We start from the raw sequence: 22255 nt of genomic DNA, 5'->3' as shown, positions 1-22255 counted from the left end.
TTAATGTCCAGGAAATTAAACTTTTGTCATAATCAATTTCATATGTAAATTGCAATCTATGGTGGGAGGAATTAAAAACGTTAGTAACTGTTTTAATCATACAACTAAGAACTGTGATCGAAATGTCATTAATATATTTGAAATACATGGGCACGCAATAATTAGATAATGGGAAAACCGTAGGTATATTATCTCTTTACAAGGAAGAGACTTTCGCCAACGGTCATATCACGCCGATATACAAGTTCTCGTCCGATCACTTAAGTCAAGCGACGTTGAGCGCGGTTAGTACTTAAATGGGTGACCGTTTGGGAACACCGCGTACTGTTGGCATTCTTTTTTTTTTTATTTTGTTACTTATTTTATGTGCCTGGAAATTACTTAAACTAATTAAAATAACATGTAACATAATATATAGGTGTACCAAATGTTTCTTTATGAAAAACATTATTAAATTTAAATAAAATATGTTGACTCAAGAACAAACTGAATAGCGGTCAAGAATTGGTTTAAAAGGATATTGGTGTTTATAGGATTATGCGACCATCGGTGTCTAAACACTCGTCAAGGCTAACAATAAGTCGATAGGTACGTTAGTAAATATAAGGATACTACATATCTAAAGACATTAAATTAAAATGTTCATCAATACGTTTACCTGAAAGCTTTGTGAATAAATCAAAACTATTATTAAAGTAACCTTTAGCTTTAAGTATGCTTTAATAAATTATTTTATGTAAAAGTTTAGCAAAAAGATATAATGGACTATTAATGGTAAATATTATTATTCTAATAGACAATTAAACTTTGTTATTTTAGTTAATTTTTTGTTTATTCTAGAAAATCCATAGGCCCGAGGTGTAACACCATCAGTGCAATTTAAAAGTCTGTATTGATTAAGAGAAATAAAGTTCTTTTTTTAAAGAATTTTAGGAGAATGTTCAAATCCTTACGGACCTCGTCAACTTATGTACAGGATTCTATTATAAAACTATCTAAGTATTAGTGTTGCTGAGTATACTATTTATCTTTTCAAAATAATCTGTTTTACATGTGATGTTATTCTTACCAGCCCTAATAAATATTAAATTATCGTTATTTTTCAAAAACCGTTTAGTATCACAAAGTAGTTTATTAAGATGAAAGTCAAATTGTTTGCTGGAAATATTCTCAAAAGATACTCTTTCAATGGTTGGTGTGCTATGAGTGCGGATGGATTGTCTAGCATTAACTGGTAAAAATTTTAAATAACATTTAATGTGTTTAATAAAATCACAAGCTACACAACTTTTATCTATTATTAAAATATGGCATACAAAATCACCTAACTGTAATAAACTTTGTATTGTCGGTGATAAAATGCGACTAATGAAAGATTGACAAATTACTTGCAATGCAAGCGGGGAAACGACCTCGAAAAACTCGTAGTCATAAAGGAAGAATCATTCGAGATAGATACTAGGAAGAGGAACTAGTGAAAATGAAGAAACACACTTTGTTTTGTTGTTAGGTGTGAATGATGAACGTAGCCCTATATATGATTTTGAGAAATAAGGCAAATTCGTTGTTTAGCATAAAGGTTTAAATATTAAGATCAAAACGTTTGTAATAAATTTGCCTTACTATATATATATTGTAATTCTCGCGCTTTACCATCGGCGTTGGCTCTTACTGGCCTTTTACTTTTATTTAATTTATTTGATCGTATATCTTGAGAATTTTTATTTCTGTATAGTTCAATATTATAGTTAAATAATAAGAACTGGTACCGAAATAATTTAAATATTATTTCCACATACACACATACATACACACATATACAGATAAAAAAATTTTTTAATATATTTCCATTTAAATATTAAAATGATTTAATAATTAAGTTATCTAGTTTTAATAAGTTTCTAAACTAAACAAAGCATCTATCAAATCAAGTAAATATTTATTATATTTTCAATTACCGTAATTTTATGAGTTTCTCTTCTGTATTCATTTTCTCTCTAATCTTTTTGCAGCGACATCGACTATACACATAAATTTTGGACAGACTTCGATCTTGCATTATACTGTCCAATAGCGGCGACCAATCTTTCAAATTTAGTTGATCAGCGCAAAATCGTAAGCAGTTCTTTTGTAGATACATTTCCATCATCGGCAAAGGTTTCACGTTTTTTTCGCGACATAGTGCCTTCATTAAAGATACATTAAAGATACATTAAAGATCACATATCTTATTTAAAAAAATTAATGCTTACGATGTTGGATAATAAGTTATTAAATAGAAACAGTCAATAATTTATTGTGCTCATTCAAATATACAAACAAGTTTTTAGAAATTACCTTAATAATTATCTTATTTTTTATAAATAATGAAGTAAATTCTCTGTTTATAATATTTTCAAAGTATAATTAAAATATAGCTAAATCATAAACCAATGGTTATATATTCGAACAAATTTGAGAATAACAAACCTTGTATGCGCATTCAAATAATTCACTAGAACCTTTCTCTTCGCAATTTTGCATAATGTCACAATTTTGCTCGATCACAATTTTTATTCCCTAACAACCTATAATTTTCAATGAAATACCGTTTTAAAAAAAACTCCAGAAAATGACGGATGACGCGTTCTGAACGGTTGAAGAAATCGATGTAAAAGTATCAAACATTTGAATGCGTACTATCGACAAAAAGATTTCTCAAGTTTCACCTCATACATCAAGAGACACAGTAGTGTCTCTCGTCGCTGTTGTTCCTTCATAAATTTCAACAACGGTGTTGCAAAGAAACGCGATTTCTATTACTTGCTCTTGAATCTTCAAGAAAACTTGGAGATCTTTTAAATTCGCTATCGATATATTTAGAATTTTCATAAATCTAAAATTTGTAGTTTTCATTTTTCATAATATTATACAAAATAATTCTAAGTGTTCGTGTGTTTTAATTCAGTTTGATCATAGTAATTTCGTGATTAATATCGAAGAATCGATTATTAATTGAAACGACGATTATCAGGAAAGAATTATTTATTTGATTCAATAATCAGATGGTAACAATCTTTTAGTTCTGCATACGTTATTATGGCTTTTTTTCTTCTCTCATTACAACTAATAGAAAGGAGAAAAATAATTGATTAATATATTGATACATCGAATATCACAAGCTCATAGTTGAAAGGTAGAAAAAGGGAATGCAGAATTTTCATGATAATTAGCATATTCAAAACATTTATATAATATATAACTTTTCATATTAGTTACATATAATATATTTATAATAAAAATATATAATAGGAATAATGAGACAGAAGGATAATTATACGTTATTGTTGAATATTATTTGAAAAATTATTTTAATTAATAACACGCATGCAGAAATATTAAGACTAAGATAAACAATAGAAAAATAAGTAGTAGAACATTAATTAATAGAAATAACAATAAATTATTTTATATCAAAAAATTTTTTAAATCGTGCATTAGATAGGTTTAAAAATATTATGAACCATAGAATAAAAGACAAGTTCATATTAGAGAAATAGAAAAATGTCGAATATCAATATATATGTAAAGATAAAAATTTGTCTTCTTAAAATGCATGACAATATATTCACAAGATAAAAGAATGTTGCATATAGGAGCAATGAATAAAAAATGCATTATACAATTGCTATTATACAAAGCAATATCAATCGTTCTTGTAAATGCACCTGTGCATCTCAAACTGCGCGCACAAACCGAGGACTCGCATTGAAGTGCAAGAAGTTAACGCGTTAAAAAGCAACGGATAAGAAGTAAAACAGATATACAAACGCACGATAAGCTCTCTCTTGCGCAAAGATAACTTACGTCACGGAAATTCTCTAAAACGGCCCTAAATAGTTGCCTTATAAAAAACGGCGCTGTGTTAAGCGATTAAATTTACAGTGATAATCCCCCGACATCTTGTATTTGCTACTCGCAAATTCTACCTATCCCTCCCTCTATTGTCTGCGATTATTACAGGCTTAAAATCACCACTTATCGTTCAAACACGCGCGTGGATCTTTCGTATACTGATCTCTGTTGTATGTTTAAATACTACTCAAATATCTCTGTTGCATCGTTTTTAAGCAAAGACACGAGATAGATAGATGCCGGGGGGGGGGGGAACATGTAAGAAGACTTTGAACAAGTGAGATACGCAGATTCTAAAGATGTCCTCGAGAAATCGCACAATTTAGCCAGTGGGTCTGAGGCCACTGTGCTGCCTACATCCGATTCTCGGTCTTCATTAAAATCTCGCGCACACCTCGAGGCGCCGTGTATCGCTTGACAAAGGAGCGTCCGCGATTCGTATTGTTCGCCACTGTGAAATCGTCATCGCAATTGTTACGTGACATCGCGAAAGTCCGCGACGAAAAGTTTTCACCTCTATCCCATTACCTTCTCGTCAGTTGCCGAAATACGTCGCCTGAATATTCCACCGTGTCTGACCAAGTGTTCCGTACTTGTATCGTATCTACTTCAGCGCGAGGCAAGCTTTGAAAGAAAAAATCTCTCACTCCGCTGCGAAGTTTAACGAGACTGCAAAGTTGATCTTATCGGCGTCCTTCCCAGTACAGAGCCCTATTTGGACGACCTATACGGTCCTATACGGTCGTAACATCGTGTTAAAAAACATGCGATAGGCACGCTCAGTAAACGTACGTACATGCTTGTATAAATGTACTGGCCTGTTATCATTGTTTATTTCTGCGGGCAATTAACGGCTTTATTCTTCTTTATCGAACAATTCAAGTGTACTTTTATTTACTAAATCGATTATGCATTCTATTTGTTATCTTTGTATTCTGAACCGACGTGATTTGCATGTATTTGAAATAAATCTTTTTAAATGTAATTACGTGTGAATATTAGCGTAATGTAAAACGTTAAATAAATTATCAATATTAATGATTAATATAAAATCTATTGCATACACATTTAATAATTAAATTGATTAATTTATTAAAATAAATCTTATAAATTAGATTTAAAATTAAAAACCAGCTTTGATTACCTTCTTTATGTAAAAATGCTATACATATTATTTTTAATAGAATTATAATATCGTTTTCTTCTTCACGCGTGTATAAAAGAGTTTCAAGATAGCAAAATAAATAAAAATTTTCATTTATTTAAGGTTTTTTGTCTTAAAATCTTTTCTATTTCTCTCACTTTAAACTTTAAATGCCCGTATCTCGGTATAGGAACTATAGACTTGCATCACTATGAAAACAGTGCCTCCGGTAATTATGCACACAACACTATTTGCCCGCTTCATGCCCACACAACGCGTAATCGGACGAATTACGTGAACGGCTATCTCGCGCGGAACGTCTCTGATTGCGCACGCCTCGAGGATCGTGGCTGCCAAGTGATACAGCTATTTGAGATGCGTCGCGGAACTTTTGAATTACATGTAGACACTTTCGGCAGAAGATAAGATAAAGCGGACTCTCCGAGAAAATTGCACTGACGTATGACCCCGTATACGCGAAATCTTCGCCTCGGTCTTGACGCGCGTTCAATGCCGAATTAGTCGTCAACGCGTTTGCAGAGTTTTCACGAAATTTCTATTCGTCTCGGCAAATCTTTGATCTGACCTTTCGACGAGCAATTAGCAACTACCGTGCATTGTGGACGCAACAAACTTTGTTTAATCTTTAATTAATTTTTTTGAAAGTGAAAGAAACTCTAAGTGATTGAAAAAAATCCTGGTTACTCGGCGTAAATTTCATCGGCGTTTACTCGTCGTTTAATCGAGTGATTCGAACGATTTAGCATATCGTTCCAAAGTGGTTTAGTCTCGACCTTATTAGCACGATCCTTTACGTGCGTTAATTAATGCAAAATAGTATTCGCACAATCAATGTTTGGGTTATGCAAAATCAGTACGCAGAGGATTGTTTCCTTCGGTCTCCGAGATAAGCAAATTGATATGGCGCAAGCATAAACGTGCAATTTTTACACACACACGCGTGCTCGGTAAGCACACGTTTCATTGAACAATATCGAATTCTCAGCAATCTTATTTTTTTTTTCTAAATGAAAAAAAAGGGGAGATTTCGCTTCTACCAATCGCCTTCGATGAAAGGTAACCTAACGATACTTGTCGTGGCTGTCATTGACGATTCAGAATCCGGCCGAATGCTTTTCGAAGTTTCCGACGATGCGAGAAATAGCAAGGAGACCCACCGCGATTTGAGAGCTCGTCTTAAGAATGGGATGCAAGATTAGCATACTGGAGTGCATGAGAGGCAAAGTCGAGCAAGAGAAGAGTATATCGTCGGGAACTAGCAGTTCTCTCGTTACAAGCGGTACGTTGCTCTTTTTCTTTCGTCTAACATATTTTTGTTTTAATCGTTTTGAATTTTAGAAGATAAATTGTTACATATTTCCAAAGCTTAAATTCGGGATTTATATCAAAAGATGTAGACAGTTGGAAAGATGTTTATATAACAATGCAAAACTATACATAATTTTCAGAACTTTATGGTGAAGATAGACACGATTAATATATAATTTATTACACACTTCATACAGCTATAAATTTAAAAAGCATTTTTGTAATGTTACTTAAAAAATCATAGCTATAGCTAAAAGACTGTATTTTATTATATGTAATTATTTAATAATTTTTATGGATAAATGATATAAAGATATATATTAGTAATGTATCGATCGCGCAGACCACCGCTTTAACTATTTCTTAATGAATGACACTGTAAAACCTATAAATGATGTATGTACGTCGTACATCAGTCTCTAACTTTAAATGCCTCCTTCTCATTGCAAAACATGATCAAGTTTGCACGTATTCGACTCTCAGATACGTAATATATGACTGGAGAACGTCAAACGCCGAAGCATAGTAATCTTCTCTCGAAGGTCAAATTCTGGGTGGTTATACGTTTCTTGCTTTATGTTTGCTCGGTATAACCCGTTTACGGCTGTGAGAAGTAACGCTACACTCTTCGAGAATTTATTTTTCAGATGAGAATTTATATTTCTGTCTTACCGCATGGCATTAATTTAATCTGTGTATCAGTGTATGTCTTCACACACAATCACAATAGCAAAAAATCAATACTTTGGAAACCAATACAAGTGCATTTTAAAACATTATGCCTAAAATCTACATTATCGTTAACATTTTCATAATGTCATTATGTCATTACATAGATATGCATTATACTCATATATTATAAAAAGAAATTTTAGAACCGCATGTATAAGTGAAATATAATAATGACCTTATTTGCGTTATATATTATTATTTTCAGCAAATAATTTAAAATTTGTGACTGTCATAAAAAAATAGCCATTTATTTATGTCTGTTTTATTTCTTATCCACTGCTTCTTATACTTTGGTATATATTTTAAAGCATTTTATTAAAACTATTTTCAGTTTAAAAGATGTGTATATACTCCTTTAATATTTATTGATGCCAATCAATCATCAATTATTATTTCAATTTTTACGAACTACTGGGGGCATATTATGGTTAGGATGAATATTACGTAATAATAAGTTTCTTTTTACTATAATTGAAGGAAACTGTTAGCTAGACATTTTTATAGTCAATCAAACGAGAACTTATTGTTACAAATGTTTACTTCTTCCTCTGACTTTCCAACCGTAATATCGTTTGACATTAACAAAAGCTGAACAACAATCAAATCGAAATCGCATATAATGCGTCCGTCTGATGGATGCCTCTCATGAAAAAGAAGGGAAGGAAGAGCGGGGAAGGTAGACTTCAGGTAACAGTCATTCTCCTTGACCTAGTCTACGACTGACCACGCCGTACGTATGCCGACTGGAGTCATCGTTCGAGACATGAATTAATCAAATATACAAATCCAGAGAGCAACTTCCAGCAACACGTTTCTAGCTTTTTGATTTAGGAATCTACGCGACGCAACGTCGAGCAGCGGTCGTATATTTCACTCTCAAGGATCGATTTTCTAGGACAAAAATTAATTATTTCCAAAGAGATTTTTCAAGGGAGTTTTTATAATTCTACTACTTTTTTTTACCAATTCTATATAACTTTAAGTTCAAACCGATTAACTTTCAATAATCCATTTAATAATAATTAGCCCAATTCTTTAAAAAAATGTTTTCTCAAATTTTGCCTTGTTTCTTAAACTTGCTTTTGTAACAATAATACGCAACTAGGATTTCATTTTTAGTTATTTTCCTAACGTTTCGCAATTGTGAGAGCTGTCTATATATGATGTCATTTTTTTCATTAGGTATTTAGTACACCGTAGTGATTTCTAGTAACGACTATCGTCCTTTTGTAACCTCTTATGAGGAGAAATTGAGGTTTATTATTTAAATCACTATAATCAATGTTGTGTATACACGATCTGCGGAGATTACGTAAACGGGACATTCTATTCATTCCTTTCTTTACACGCACTATTGTAATGCAATATTGTGATGTAATGGTTTACTAATAAATATTCCACAACTGCATATACATGAATTTAAATACATTTGATTCGAATGTCAATATCCTAAATCAGATATAGATACGTTATGTAATATTTCTATGTAATATATCTAATGTAAATGCACGTCGGGTACTTTATCGATCTCGTCGATTCCCTAGAGAGCTTATTAATACATTAGTTGTTTTAGCTTACTAGCGACAAAAACTTACACGTAGATATTATTATTATTACAGATACAACAGAGACCGACAAGAATCAAGACAGTTTGTATCTCGCATTCGGCAAGAGCCATTTTATTGAAGAGGACGATGGCAAAGTAGCGCAACGTTAGTTAATTATTAAATTAATCGTAAAGCTATCTATATAAAGTCTATCAATATCTATCAAAAGGCATTACACGAGTGCCGTTAACATTTCATATGATCTAAAATCGTAAACTTGACTTTTACATGTTATCGATGTTTACACGCGTGTATTTCCTCAATCAATTAATTAGATTAATTTCACTAATGTTCATATAAAATCGATAAGCTTGACTCCTGTGTAAGTCACTTAACTAATATGATGATATCTATAATGTTTTTGCACTCCTATGGACACGTAAGCAAGCTACAGGTTATAGCTTGAATTTTTATCTTATCAGATCTAAGATTGTTAAAATAAATTTATATTAATGCCTATGGCCTATGGTAATGTATTCGTTCTGACCTAAACAATTGTCACATAATTGTTGTTTAGACTTTCAGTTTAGAATTATGAGTAAATATCTAAATGTAGATTCTCTTTCGTCTGTTTAATTTTATTCTCTCAAATTTAATTGCTTGTGATTGTGACAATATCTATATGTATGTTTTTAAAATAATCTAATAGTTTTGATACTTTGCATTTTCTACATATCAAATAATATCCAATCTTTGACTTTTATCATTTATCACCTCTGTATGTGTTGTAGTTTTTTTAAAAATATTGTTAATTATTTTGTCGACGTTTTATTCCTAATTCTCATCTACCTCGGGGAAACCACGTTCCACTTCTTTTGAAACTCAGTTCGACACGGTACATATTTCTGTCCGTGTATCATGTTAAATGGACCTGCAGTATCTCCGGTCTCCCCGACAACGCTATCGCGTCGCTCTTCTGGGACCAGTCACTCTCGAGTAGAATTTTAACTTGGTCGATTCAGTGTTCTCGGTCAGTCGCTGTCTTTGGGCCGCAAACGACGCATCGTTCGGCATCGGCGCACACGTACAACACGTTTTTTTATCGTCGTTTTAATCCACTCGCGATTTTAATGTTCGCGAACAACGTCGGGACAAATTGTACGTCAGTGTCGTTAATTGTGAAACCTCACGAAAACTGACCATTTCGAGTGCGTGTGTTGTTTGTTAGCGAATTCTAATTACATTCTTTAATATTCTTAAACATATATTTAAATAATGAGGTGTGACAAGAAAAACCAAACAGAAGGATGTACACTCAATTGTTTGACTTGATAAATGCATGTGGTTAAAAATTTTTAAAAAATGTGAAGACTTTTGGTAATGTTTCTTCTTTGACAATAATTTACTGCAAAAAATTAACATTTTAAAGAAATTGAACTAATAAAAATAACTTTAATTTTTATTTTTTACGATATGATAGATACAACTTTTATATTATTTTTCAACAAAAAATTTACGAAATATTTTATAATTAAAAATTATACGATTTTTTTGGACAATCTTGACCTTTGGAACAGGAATAATCTATTGATCGACTTATTTAAATCTAGATGACTGACTCAACATCTCCAAAATTAATGATTGATAAGACTTCGATGATTATTTGCATCAATTAAGATTACATAATTAATGTATAACTTGATATATAATGAATCATTTCTGATCATTTCACTATGACAAATACGTTTATAATAACTTTGCAATTAAAGTGCGATATACTTTTATTTATATTTCAACTCAAGAGCATTTGATTTTTCATGCAATTTATAAATTACGAAGCCAAATTCAATTCTCTATACAAATATACAAATTATATAAATTTAACATTTTTTTCGGCATATTTATACATCTAAAAATAACAAATATATTTTATTATATTGTGTAAATTAAGTAATTTCTATTTTTATAAAAAGAGAAAAACCATCGATTGCATTGACAAATAAAAATATATAACATTTATAACTACAATATTAATTCGTACGCAGAAAATAATTTTTTAATACCATATTTCTAATATATTATTATGTGAGAAATTAATAAATTGCTTTTAATAATAATATGTGATAAAAAATGTTTCAAATTAATAATATATCTACTGAATTTAAATAATTAAAATTAATTTCAGCTTTTAAGAATGTAAAAACTTGTCTCATTAGTGCGGATTTCAGTGATCTTTTAAAAGAAAAATTCTCTGACAAATGTTCAGTGTAAACAATGGCACGTAACAATATAACGCTGTTAGTGTAATGAAAACAGACGCAAAGAAATATAGTTTCAAACAGTGTGAGATCATGTAGCCCCGCTTAACTCAATGATCGCAAGGCCGAAAGCATAATTCATATGGCATCGCCGCCGAATGAGTATTTCTTCCCAAGCGAGGACGAAGACAGCTTGGAGGATGAATTATTTCCAGATCATTTATTCGGTGCGTAAATGATCGTATCCAATCTCTCAAACTCCATTTTGGCGCCATTAAATATACACGTGCGTGCATTACGCAATTATTTTGTAATAAAGTACGTCATCCTGCAAATAGAACAGTATCTTAAAAATTGAAGCAATATAGATCAATTCACCTTGTCCATTAAATCCAATTAGCTTTTAATTGCAACAAATGCTAGTGTGACCCATAATCCTCATAAGATACGCGCATAAGTGAATGCACTTCTAACAAGCTTCGTTACCATAATTACTAATGCATTGACAACCGGATCACGTTAATTGATAAATTGAGCGCGACTAGGAAAATGCCCGATGTAGGTTCATAAACCAATACACGTACGAATAGAGAGTACCAGCTTTATTACATGGAATCAAGCTTGGCATTAGAGTCGGCAGACCATCAATTACGAAGCTATGGTCACGCTTAGCAACTACCTGTTGCTAAGAACTTTCGATTATTTGAAATAACACCGTCCGAGTTTCGAGCTTGATCGTAATTGAATTGAATATTCATTGATATTGTTTCAGGTAAGACGGATGCGCTTGATATTGTGGCTGAAAAGGATGAAAAAACACCCTTCCAGGACAGCACACTTGACGAGAACGGCGATTACTTGACCATTGTAAGTTGCTTTCTTATTGTTTAATGATAGTCTAGTTTTTGTTGATCATCGTTAACATCGATCATCGTTTTCCTTTTAATTTTTAATGATATCGTTAATTCTTTAATGAAGAGAATATTAGAGAATATTTTGAATGTCATTTTTGCTATTTTATATAAATTGCTTGAAAAATCACGCAGTAATCGAATAATTTATTTGTATTACTCTCCGATCTATTATTCTGTAAATAATCGATATGTTTATAACATAGAAAATCTTCATTACATTTCTTAAAACAATTAATCTTCAAGTTATAAAATTATCAAGTTAATTGTTAGTTATGTGAGAATATAATAAACTTCGAATATTCTCTATAATTAATCGATATAACAAATAACAAAAGATACAATGATATTTTATCGGACTTTCCGAGAAAGTATAAGCTAACGCATAAAGACGATGCACTTGACGATAGATGACGCGGCTTGTGACGTAGTCGCATCGTTATCACATTCCTATTAATCAGGTCTGCTATCTAGACTCTTTAACATTCGTAATCAAAGATAAGGATCGCCTAGGCATTGTTCCACTTTATATTTTTGAATACGGATAAGAGGTAGGCCAGTTTTCGATGGTACCGCATCGATCTTCGCCGATTCTTTCTTAATTTTCAATAACATCGTTAATAATGTAGAGTATATTAGAGAATATTAATCATCTAACAATCTAATAATAAAAATATTAGCAAATATGTAATATATTTTAACATTATATTCATATGATGAAAAACTCAGAATCCAAAATTAAACGATATATTAAATGACGGAGCAAAGTTACATATTTAGTAAATGTATAATCAGCATTATATGAAGTTTCGCTATAAATATTTATCTAAATATTCAATCTATAAATGTCGGTTTTAATTTGCCATGTCTTTAATGTAAAAATGTATTGTTATCACCTCTTTTACTTCTACATCTCTTTTACTTTTATATCTCTACTCTGTTATGTTCTGCATCCTTTTGGCTTTTACATGGAAGAGTATCTATTAAAAAATTCTCGATAATGTTATATTATTTGTTTATAAAGTATCAACACAATCGTCCGGATTGTTTAAAGAATTTTTAACGTGTAAGAGAGAAAATTGAAATTATCCAGCAAAAGGAAAGTTCACGAAAAAAAGCGGAAGTGCATAAATAGCTGGAAAAGGGAGAGACAGCGCAAATCCCGCTCGCGGGGAATATTCAATCGTTAAGGGAACGCAGCGAAAAGAAAAAAAAAGAGAGATAAAGAAAAAAAAAGCGGAGAAATAATCTAGCGAAGAGTGGCCGTCGGCGTCAGCCCTCTCCGTTCTCACAGGGTACCGTCGGGAAACCCTGCAATCAAGGGCCCCTCTTCCCCGCGATAAAAGCTTCGCGAGGCAGTGATTCTAAATATACGTGGGTTTTTTTTTTTCTACGTATCGCTGACGCGGCTTTCCACCGCGAGACCAACCCTTTTCAATAATTCGCGCGACGTTTACCGCAAAGTTTCGCGCGGGGGTGACGACAGGGTATAATGCTCGATCGGCCCGATAGTCATCCCCCCGATGGTCCGATTAAATATGAAAATTGTTCGGACGCGCTTCAACGTTCGCTGGCATAAACGCGGGCTGAATAATTGATTCGCCGCGCGCAATCGCGGTGAGTACGAACTCTCTCATTTGGCCGCTACTCCTCGACGAGTCAAGATCTCGCCGCTCCGCTCGCGGGAACGACTATAGACATGGTCTATAGACTGTCTATAGACGGTCTCTGGTGGAGCGCGGCCGGTCGGACGAAGAACAGTCGGGAGCCGCTCGTTTAAAGTATGCGGATGTGCGAGTGCACGCGATTGTCCGGCGCGTTTCGGACTATCCGAAAAATATCAGGTAAGAGGAAGATGCTAATGAAGTTACGTACTGCGCGCGTTCGGGAAAAATTGAAGCCGAAGCGGGGAAAGTCGATCAATACGACGGTACCGACGACACGTCAGATCGGAGAGCCCCCGCTGAAGAGAGTGTAAAAAGTTGCCATACAATAAACTTTCTATTATTTTCCGACGTTCCCGATCGTCGGCGTTGAACGAGCCGGGAGTTTATAGTTCGTCTGTGCGGCCAGAAGAAGTGTCTAGTTAAGCAGAAGTTTGGCGCGTGTTCCGAACGCGACGATGTCACTCTTTTGTCTTATTCACTTCGCTGCCGTTCCCCTCTGTTAATCGTTGTCTCGCGAACGTGCTCGTACTTATGCGCTCTCCGGCAGTCCGAGTGATAACACAATTGTCGGAGTTGTCACGCACGGCAATTATTCTGATTGAATTATCGGCGGGAGCGGCGTGTGTTTTATGCGAAAAAGTTAGACGAAAAGTTTGATACTATAGGCTAAAAGCGATCACGTTGCGTCAAGTTAAACGGGCGTTTGCGTTTAACAACCTGTTGATAGAATCATTCCAATTTTCTGCACTGTTTTTGCGTGAATGTTTTGGTTCACTGTATAATATTGTTTTCCTCCATGATTTCTCTAAGTTTATATAAAAATGTAAGTATGTAAGATAATTGCAATTGTCACTCGTGTTTTCAGTCACTATTACACTTTACGTCTATAGGAGACGTTGATTACTACCGCGAACGTAACTCGCGGGCGGCGAATCGATAGCAGGACGACCGTTGTTCTGTCGCAAGGAGCTTTTTTCTCGGTCGCAGAACTTTCCCTATCTGAATACAGCAGAACTTTTCAACCCTTCCTATGATTTACCTTCGTCGAACAATTAAAAAAACGAACACGTATCCTACGCGCTCTTCGTCCTAGCGTACAGTTCTCTTTTTTTTAATTAGCAGCTGTCTTCTCGCTTGGAGCGCAAAAAAGATCGAGAATGTAATATTCTGAACTGACCATAAAATGTCTCTCTAATTCCGTATTTCATCCACGAGGGATCAACTGTAATGACTCAAATGGTATCTGTACAATAAGCCGCATAGAAAGCGTGGCAAAATTGAACTTGTCGCAAATTTACGATGTCCATTTGATTTTTATTGTAAAAGGTAAATAAATGTAAGATTTATAGAGCGAGTTTTGCTAAGAATATGTGTGGATGATAAATTTTATATTAAGGATACATAAAAATATTTTTGAAAAATAATGGAGCTAATAATTTTCTCTCAGAATGAAAATGCATGTGATGTCATACTAAGAATATCGTCATGCTGTATATACACATGTGTTATTTGAAGTGCACGATAAAACTTATTTATAAACGCTTTTTTCCGTAGAGTAAAGTTTTATCCGGCTTTTTCATTAAAAAATACTGTCGTTATAGGAACTCTGGTATGCACCCAGACGCCTTATCGCAGATAGACGACTTCTGGTCTGATACAACGAGCGAATATATCGATTTCGTTATCTACTGATCGATGATCAGTGTCGCGATGATCCTCTCTTTAAACGTGTCGTTCTGTGCGATTCTGTGCAATGATTTGATAAAGTTAAACGATGGTATTAAAATATGAAGTACTTATTACAAAATGACCCGGAAAAAGTATCTAAAAGACGTATACATAAATTAAAATATTCATTTCGAGAAATAACAAAAAAATAAATAAATAAATGCTATATGAAATAATTAATATACATATGTAGATCTGGCTGCCAATGTGCAGTGTAATACATCATTTATGCAGTTATGCTATTTTACTTCAACGATCCTCAACGTTAATGAGACATTGAAAAATGAATAGATGTTGCCTTTACGAGTGCTTTATGTATACGTGACGAGACTGACGACGGTAACATTCGCAAGGAAGACTTGCAGTCGTAGTGTAGTAGCGTCTTCAGTGTCGTGTGCAGGCAAAGGAGATGGTGGTGCACTAAAAATACGATGCAAGTGGCTAAATTGATTTCGCAACTGGCAGCACGCATTAGGGTACGAATTTATTACCAATCATCGTTTCCGGCACGTTTGTTATATACTCGTAATTTTATGTTTCTGAAGAGTATTCGGGATAATAAATTAACTGCTCTCTCGTGAGCATCGCGAAAATAATCTGCGACGTATCTCTAATGCGCAGTAAATGCATATAGATTTTTTACAAAAGCAGCAAGAGTTTGCGATAACTCGTAGTGGTTGACTACTTGTTTTTTTATCGACGATTTTTATCAATTGGAAATGTGTACAATAAAACTGCTGACTTCGTTATTATCGTTATTATCGTCACATCTTTGACACATAGAGGCTAGATTAATACGGTCCGGCTGTTAATTTATCGCAAATGAAGGATCAGATTACGTGTAATAAAGCCGCAAAAAATGTGGAGGCATCTCCGCGTGCGCGTCGTCGGGCGAAAATTTACAAACTACTTGAATCGATGTATCTAGATAAAGAGGAATCAGTATGTATCCGGCACCCTGATATCGATGCATTAATATTAAGTCTCTGATTAGATTTGGTTAAATAAAAGCGTTACTCATGGCAAACACGCACAAATTACGAATAATAAAGAACTGATAAGTTTAACCTTTGACCCTTTAAGGGCCAGTTTCACCAACGTCGATTAACTGTAACCTTCGATTAAACTCACTCTTCATCTCTTTCTAACTGTCTCCCTTAGAAAGAGACGAAGAGTGAGTTTAATCGAAGGTTACAGTTAATCGGAGATGGTGAAACCGGCCCTAACCCATTTAATCGTAAATTTATTTTATTCAGCTTCGTGATTTACTTTTTCTTCTGTTTGCAGAAGGGGCCTCAAGATCTTAGTAATTATTTATTGACAACCAACGTTCCTAGTATCGTAAAAGTAAGTATTGCGCCATCCGAGATTCACGGTAAAATTATCGTCAATAAAATATTCGACCTTTGGTGCCACTAATGCATTAGTTTTGTTTTTCATACTTTTCTGTCAAACTTCTCCACTGCGCAGATATTATTAGTCTTTAGCAAAGATGACCCGCAATTGGACATACTTGCTAATACCGCGAGAAGATTGGGGTGGAGCGTGTCGGTGGCGAAAGACGCGGAGAAAGCAATAGAACTTTTCCAAAATCGTGCTCATGAATTAGTAATTATCGATCACAGGGGACATCACGCGGCCGAAGGCGATGCTATTTGTAGGTATGGCAGTTCGTTTAAATCAAATCTAATAAATGTAGTATCTAGAGAAAAAAAAAAGATTTCTGCCCAAAAAGTCAATTTATTCAAAAACATTTTATTAGTCCTTATAATGTGTAATAAATTATTTACACGTTCTTCTTACATAATTTTATTCAAATATCAAAAATATTAAATTTTAGAGCAATCAGATCAAGTCCGGTTTATCACAATTCTGTCATTATAGCGCTCGTGAAAAAATCGTAAGTTTGCCAATATTTTTTTCGCATACGATTTAATTTATTTTTACTTTCGTTTTAACGTTTGGGGACCTTGCATATCTTTTAGATACTTCATGCTCGATGAGAAAGACCATATTGTGGCATTGAACTTGCTAGAAACAGGTTTTAGCAGAGTGAGTGTTTGTTCACACATAAGAGTGCTTTAGGAGCACATAAAAAAAAGATTTATAGACAGGTTTTTTTACTGGGTTCTTTATTCAGTTTCGCTTGTATTTCAGGCACTGATAGAATGTTCACACGAAGGTATATTAATAAACGAATTAGTAGGGATATACACTAGCTCATTATTGCCAAGGACTCAACTAGCAGCAGCGCATGCATTATATTTGGCACTTGACAGGTGTCGCGATATGGTGCATGTGACCAATGATAAGAATATTGTACAGGTATCGTAAATATTGATATTCAATCCTCATATTTTGCACAGTCATTCTCAATATTTTCAACTGAAATGAAGAAATTTTATCTTATTGTACATATAATTATGCATTATGTATTATACATTTTATACTATGTAAAATACAAATATTTATATGTAGACAATAATTTCACGTTGTTTTTAGTTTCTAAATAAAGTCAGCGAAAAATTGTTAGGATATAAGACGGAGGAGATGATGGGAAGAAATCTCTCGGAAATAGTATTCTACGAAAATTCCGCTCTCATGGAGCAGCAATTGGCTAAAGGTCGGGAATTCGAAGGGAATATGAATTGCAAGAGGAAAAACAATCAAATGATTACGATCAATTGCAGGATAATTCCGTTCTGTATCACATTAAAGTACGTTCTATTGACGTAATAATCTAAAAAGTTTAACATCCTTTTTTGTCATAACATTTTATTTCTTTATATTGATTTCGTTAAAATTTTTAACATTTTTTTAAGCCATCTCTTTTGATATATAGTATCATCATTATTAAAATACACACTCTATTTATTATTTTATAACAAGCTATTCCGATTAATTGTTATATCTGTCTTCAGGAAACCAAGTCATTACATATACGTATACGACACTACGTATCTGTCGGAAAATTCAGCGCCAATAAGCCCGGTTAGCAGCCCGTTGCATCCTCCTCTTAAAACGAGTATATTATCGAACGCGCGGAAATCTTCAGATGTCAGATCTGGCGTAAGCGAAGGTAAGAAGGTACTTTTTTCTACAGATATGTAATAAATAACGTCGCTAATATCAATGGATTGCACCAACAATAATTAGAAAAAGTTATTAATACAAATAATTTTGTTCTCTCTCACTTTATTGAAATGTCCTTCGATATAAAAATGAACGTTGTAAGGCACAAATTAGGTCACCGGCAATTTTATGGTGCATTTTGCGGCACGTATTTTTACGTCAAAGCATTATCGTGCCGATATCAACCTTACATATCGCCATAAACATGTCAAGAAATTTAATAGCACAAAACTGGGGCGCACCTGCTATAGCTTGGCTAATGCGAAAGCTTCATGCATTTATCTCTCTAATTAATATACGTCGCTAATACATTTTCAAAAAATTGAAATTATGCGTAGCATCCTATTAGCATGCATATTCTGAGATTTTGATATTTCTATAATGTTAAATTGCACAGTTATCTCCAAAGGTTTTAAATCTATTACATGCTGTAATCTTTCTTTTAATGTATCAATCCCTAAAAAAAAAGATTATGTTTTCGTAACAGGTCGTAGGCGGTCCAGCTTGCAGAAACTGCACACTTTGCAACTGGAAGCTCCTATCACTAAAGTCATCACGTTACTTTCGAACGCGGTCACGGATACGACTAATCCGGAAACAGCAGCGCAGATCGATAAAGTACGTGATTAATCGAGATGCTCGTATTGTCTTATATATATATATATATATATATATATATAGTCACGTTCTGTCCAATTAAATATACGCTGCTACATCTTCTGCGTCTTCCGCAGGCAATCGATATCCTAAAGACGACTGAGCTCTACGTGCCGCATCTTAAGGAAGATAGAGCAATGTACAGTGATCCGGTTGCCACGGATCTCGTTGGCGCGTTACTTGCCGTAAGAATTATATGCCGCTCTTCATTTCGTATAAAGAAAATAATAGATTTGCAACAAACAGAAATCACGCGCGTCTATGCGCTCGAGATTTTTTCTCTCTCTATCGATTCTTTTGTTGTTTGATTGACAGTCTCCGCGCACAGCGTGGGAATCTAGAAGATCGTCGTCAGATTCCGCGAGATTGTCCACTATCAAAGCTATCGCGTATCCGGCCAACTCACGTGTGCAGGTGAAAAATTTTCGGGGGCCGCAAGAACTCATGGAGATACTAGACAACAGTCTCGACTGGAATTTCGAGATATTCAAGCTTGAAGTGCTGACGGAGAAAAGGTGAGTCATACGAACTCCCAACGCGACATGTAACAGTTTTGCAATTATTAATCTAAAACAGACGTCATGATTCCTACATTTCTTCCTCATAAAGGTATATTATGCCTAATTGTTTGCGTTTCGATTTGTTGCAGGCCGCTCGTTTTTCTGGGATTGACGATCATGAATTTGTACCAAGTGCCCGCTATGTTACATTGCGATGAGAAGACGTTGCAGAACTGGCTAGCCATTATCGAGCACAGTTACAACGCGGAGAATAGCTATCACAACTCGACGCACGCGGCCGACGTCATGCAAGCCACTGCGAGATTTATGCAATCGAAGAGGCTCAAAGAAATCTTAGAGCCTGTAGATGAGGTTGCTGCTTTAATAGCCGCTGCCGCGCACGATATTGATCATCCTGGACGGTCCAGGTGATACTTACTTTTAGTACTAAGAGAATATATTAACAAAAGCAAGAAAACTTGACAGAATTTTCTTTCGGCTAATTATTTTTTTACAGATTTAAAATAAATTTTTAATCAAAATTTAATTGACACTTATCATTTGTCAAAAATAATATATAAACTTGCTATTAAATATGTCGATAATCTAATGAATTAAAATTATTTTCCAGTCAGTTTCTTTGCAATGCCAACAGTCGTTTGGCAATACTCTATAATGATCTGTCGGTTCTCGAATCGCATCACGCAGCTTTAACGTTTAAACTATCACTCTCCGACGACAGTGTGAACATCTTTAAAGTAAGTTTCCTCTCATGCATTCTCTGTGTATCGCTATTCTGAAGGCGAGCGTGTAGAAAAATCCGAAGGTGTAATACCAAATTGAATGCCTGCTTTAGAATCTGGAGCGAGATGCGTACAAACTGTTACGACAAAATGTCATTGACATGATTCTGGCGACCGAAATGACGAAGCACTTTGAGCACCTGGCGAAGTTCATGAATGTTTGCAGCGCAAGAATTGGCGATGGTCAAGAGGTATATTCTTATTTTGTGAAAATCCTATTTTATATTTATCACAATTTTCTGTTATAACTTAAAATTTATAATATATTACTATGCTCACATTACCTTCCTAATTGATATTATAGTTATGTGGATTATCAGGTATATAAGAGAAATCTAATTATATATATATAATTCTTAATATTTAAAAGTGTAATTTTTTATATCCTTATCACATAAACATAAATGCATTAAGAATAAATTTAATTTCTTAGTATTTCAAAAATTATTTTACAAATATTTAAAATTTAATTTTAATATAAATATGTAGTATAGATGCAATCTTAATTTTATTTAAATTTATCATAATTTATCATAATTTTATTTAAATTTATAATTTTAAACCGTTCTAAGACGCGTGCAGAATAATGAACAAAAATCTAACTTCGAAAAAATCTTTCGCAGACTTATTCAGATTCTTTGGACATGTCTGTGGTTCTACAGCCAGATAATGTAATACTGGTTAAAAGAATGATGATCAAATGCGCGGACGTATCTAATCCAACGCGGCCATTAAAATGTTGCGTCGAATGGGCGAGACGAATCGCGGAGGAATACTTTAATCAGGTGAATATTTTGATAATTATTAATTGGAATCGTTCATCGCAGGAAAGATAATTCGCTACTCTCGCGTTCAAACAATTATTGATAATTTTCAGACCGACGAGGAGAAAAAGTTGAAAATGCCAGTCGTAATGCCGATGTTCGATAGAATGACGTGTTCGATACCGAAATCGCAAATCGGTTTTGTCGATTATATCATTAACGATATGATCGAGGCTTGGGATGGTTCGTTCTCTTCATTATTTTAAAATCTTTATTAAATATTGATATTTGAGTTTTGTTACTTTTGCCATTTGTTTCGCAGTGTTCATTGACATGCCAGAAATAGTGGGCTATATGCGACACAATTACGAGAAATGGAAAGAGTATAATGTAAGGCATCAGTTTTTTAATTTAATTTACTATTTAATTACTTCGAGATAATTAATTCGAAATCGCTATACTATGCAATAATTCGTTAATTCGTAATTTTATGCCATAATTTGAAAATAGAAAGGAAAACATGAACCACCTTAAATCTCTATAATTCAAAGTTCACTGACGTATTTCCTTTTTAATTGTGTGTCTTACAGGAACAGGGTATATCCACTTTACAAGATGTCGAGAAGCTACAGCAACATCCCGAGATGCAAATACCGCGATTATCTTGAAAAGCGCGTCTCGTTTCATTCTTGTGTCTCGTTATGTAATATTTACGCTGCGATTATCGCAAAGACGTGTATAGTATTTATGTATTTAAGGATAGAGCAACGTCATTGTGTGTGTTCTCGAGAGTCGTTTCTAAGAAAATACATGTAATTCGCCATTTTACGCGCCATCAGCATCCTTATTATTTATATATAACATTCATTCCCCTCAATGACACTCGCCGTATTACTATTTTAAACACACACGATGCACATTAGTAAGGTGCTTATAATATTAAGAAAGAAATACCTTTGTATATGCAGCTCCGATGACTATGTTACTTCGAATGAAGTCTTCGCTGTGTTTATGCATGTTGGCCATTATATTGTGCATTTGAGAACAACAAATAAATAACAACATTGCATTTGAATCATTTCTGATTTCTTACAGCCAGAACTCAATCCCTCGTCTAATTTTTTTCATTAAGTTTCGGCGATGACTTATTACTTGGAAGGACTGGTATAACTTACAAGTTGAAAGAAAA

The 22255-nt window shown here is 33.9% G+C and overlaps 1 protein-coding gene, 1 long non-coding RNA gene and 1 pseudogene across 7 annotated transcripts; 2 read left to right on the top strand and 1 right to left on the bottom strand.

The window, feature by feature from the left end:
• The first annotated feature begins 215 nt into the window (after positions 1 to 215).
• On the top strand, positions 216 to 333 carry LOC139772593 (5S ribosomal RNA; annotated as a pseudogene).
• Positions 334 to 5220: 4887 nt separating this feature from the next.
• On the top strand, positions 5221 to 22141 carry Pde8 (phosphodiesterase 8). Of its 6 annotated transcripts, none has more exons than XM_071706246.1 (20): positions 5221 to 6338; positions 8719 to 8811; positions 11677 to 11771; positions 16498 to 16557; positions 16681 to 16871; positions 17051 to 17110; positions 17196 to 17262; positions 17368 to 17535; positions 17713 to 17927; positions 18132 to 18289; positions 18830 to 18960; positions 19077 to 19184; positions 19315 to 19514; positions 19649 to 19927; positions 20131 to 20257; positions 20356 to 20493; positions 20926 to 21087; positions 21180 to 21309; positions 21389 to 21456; positions 21657 to 22141. In XM_071706246.1, exons 1-20 carry the CDS (start codon positions 6242 to 6244, stop codon positions 21732 to 21734), a joined length of 2625 nt encoding a protein of 874 aa, XP_071562347.1. In that variant the 5' UTR covers positions 5221 to 6241; the 3' UTR covers positions 21735 to 22141. The 6 variants fall into 6 exon arrangements, with proteins under 6 accessions (XP_071562347.1, XP_071562353.1, XP_071562363.1 ...); XM_071706272.1 differs by lacking the exons at positions 5221 to 6338; positions 8719 to 8811; positions 11677 to 11771 and adding exons at positions 13472 to 13659; positions 14602 to 14808; positions 15084 to 15686; XM_071706252.1 differs by lacking the exon at positions 8719 to 8811.
• On the bottom strand, positions 10094 to 13423 carry LOC139772559 (uncharacterized). The gene is made up of 2 exons (XR_011718164.1): positions 12712 to 13423; positions 10094 to 11232 (listed from the first exon to the last, which is right to left on the bottom strand). It is a non-coding gene; the product is annotated as an uncharacterized lncRNA (long non-coding RNA).
• Positions 22142 to 22255: the final 114 nt, after the last annotated feature.

The sequence above is a fragment of the Temnothorax nylanderi genome, unplaced genomic scaffold, assembly GCF_030848795.1.
Source record: "Temnothorax nylanderi isolate EJ_2023f unplaced genomic scaffold, tnyl_v1.0 TNYL_tig0003_pilon, whole genome shotgun sequence".
Lineage (NCBI taxonomy): Eukaryota > Metazoa > Arthropoda > Insecta > Hymenoptera > Formicidae > Temnothorax > Temnothorax nylanderi.
This window is presented reverse-complemented; position numbering and strand designations above follow the sequence as displayed.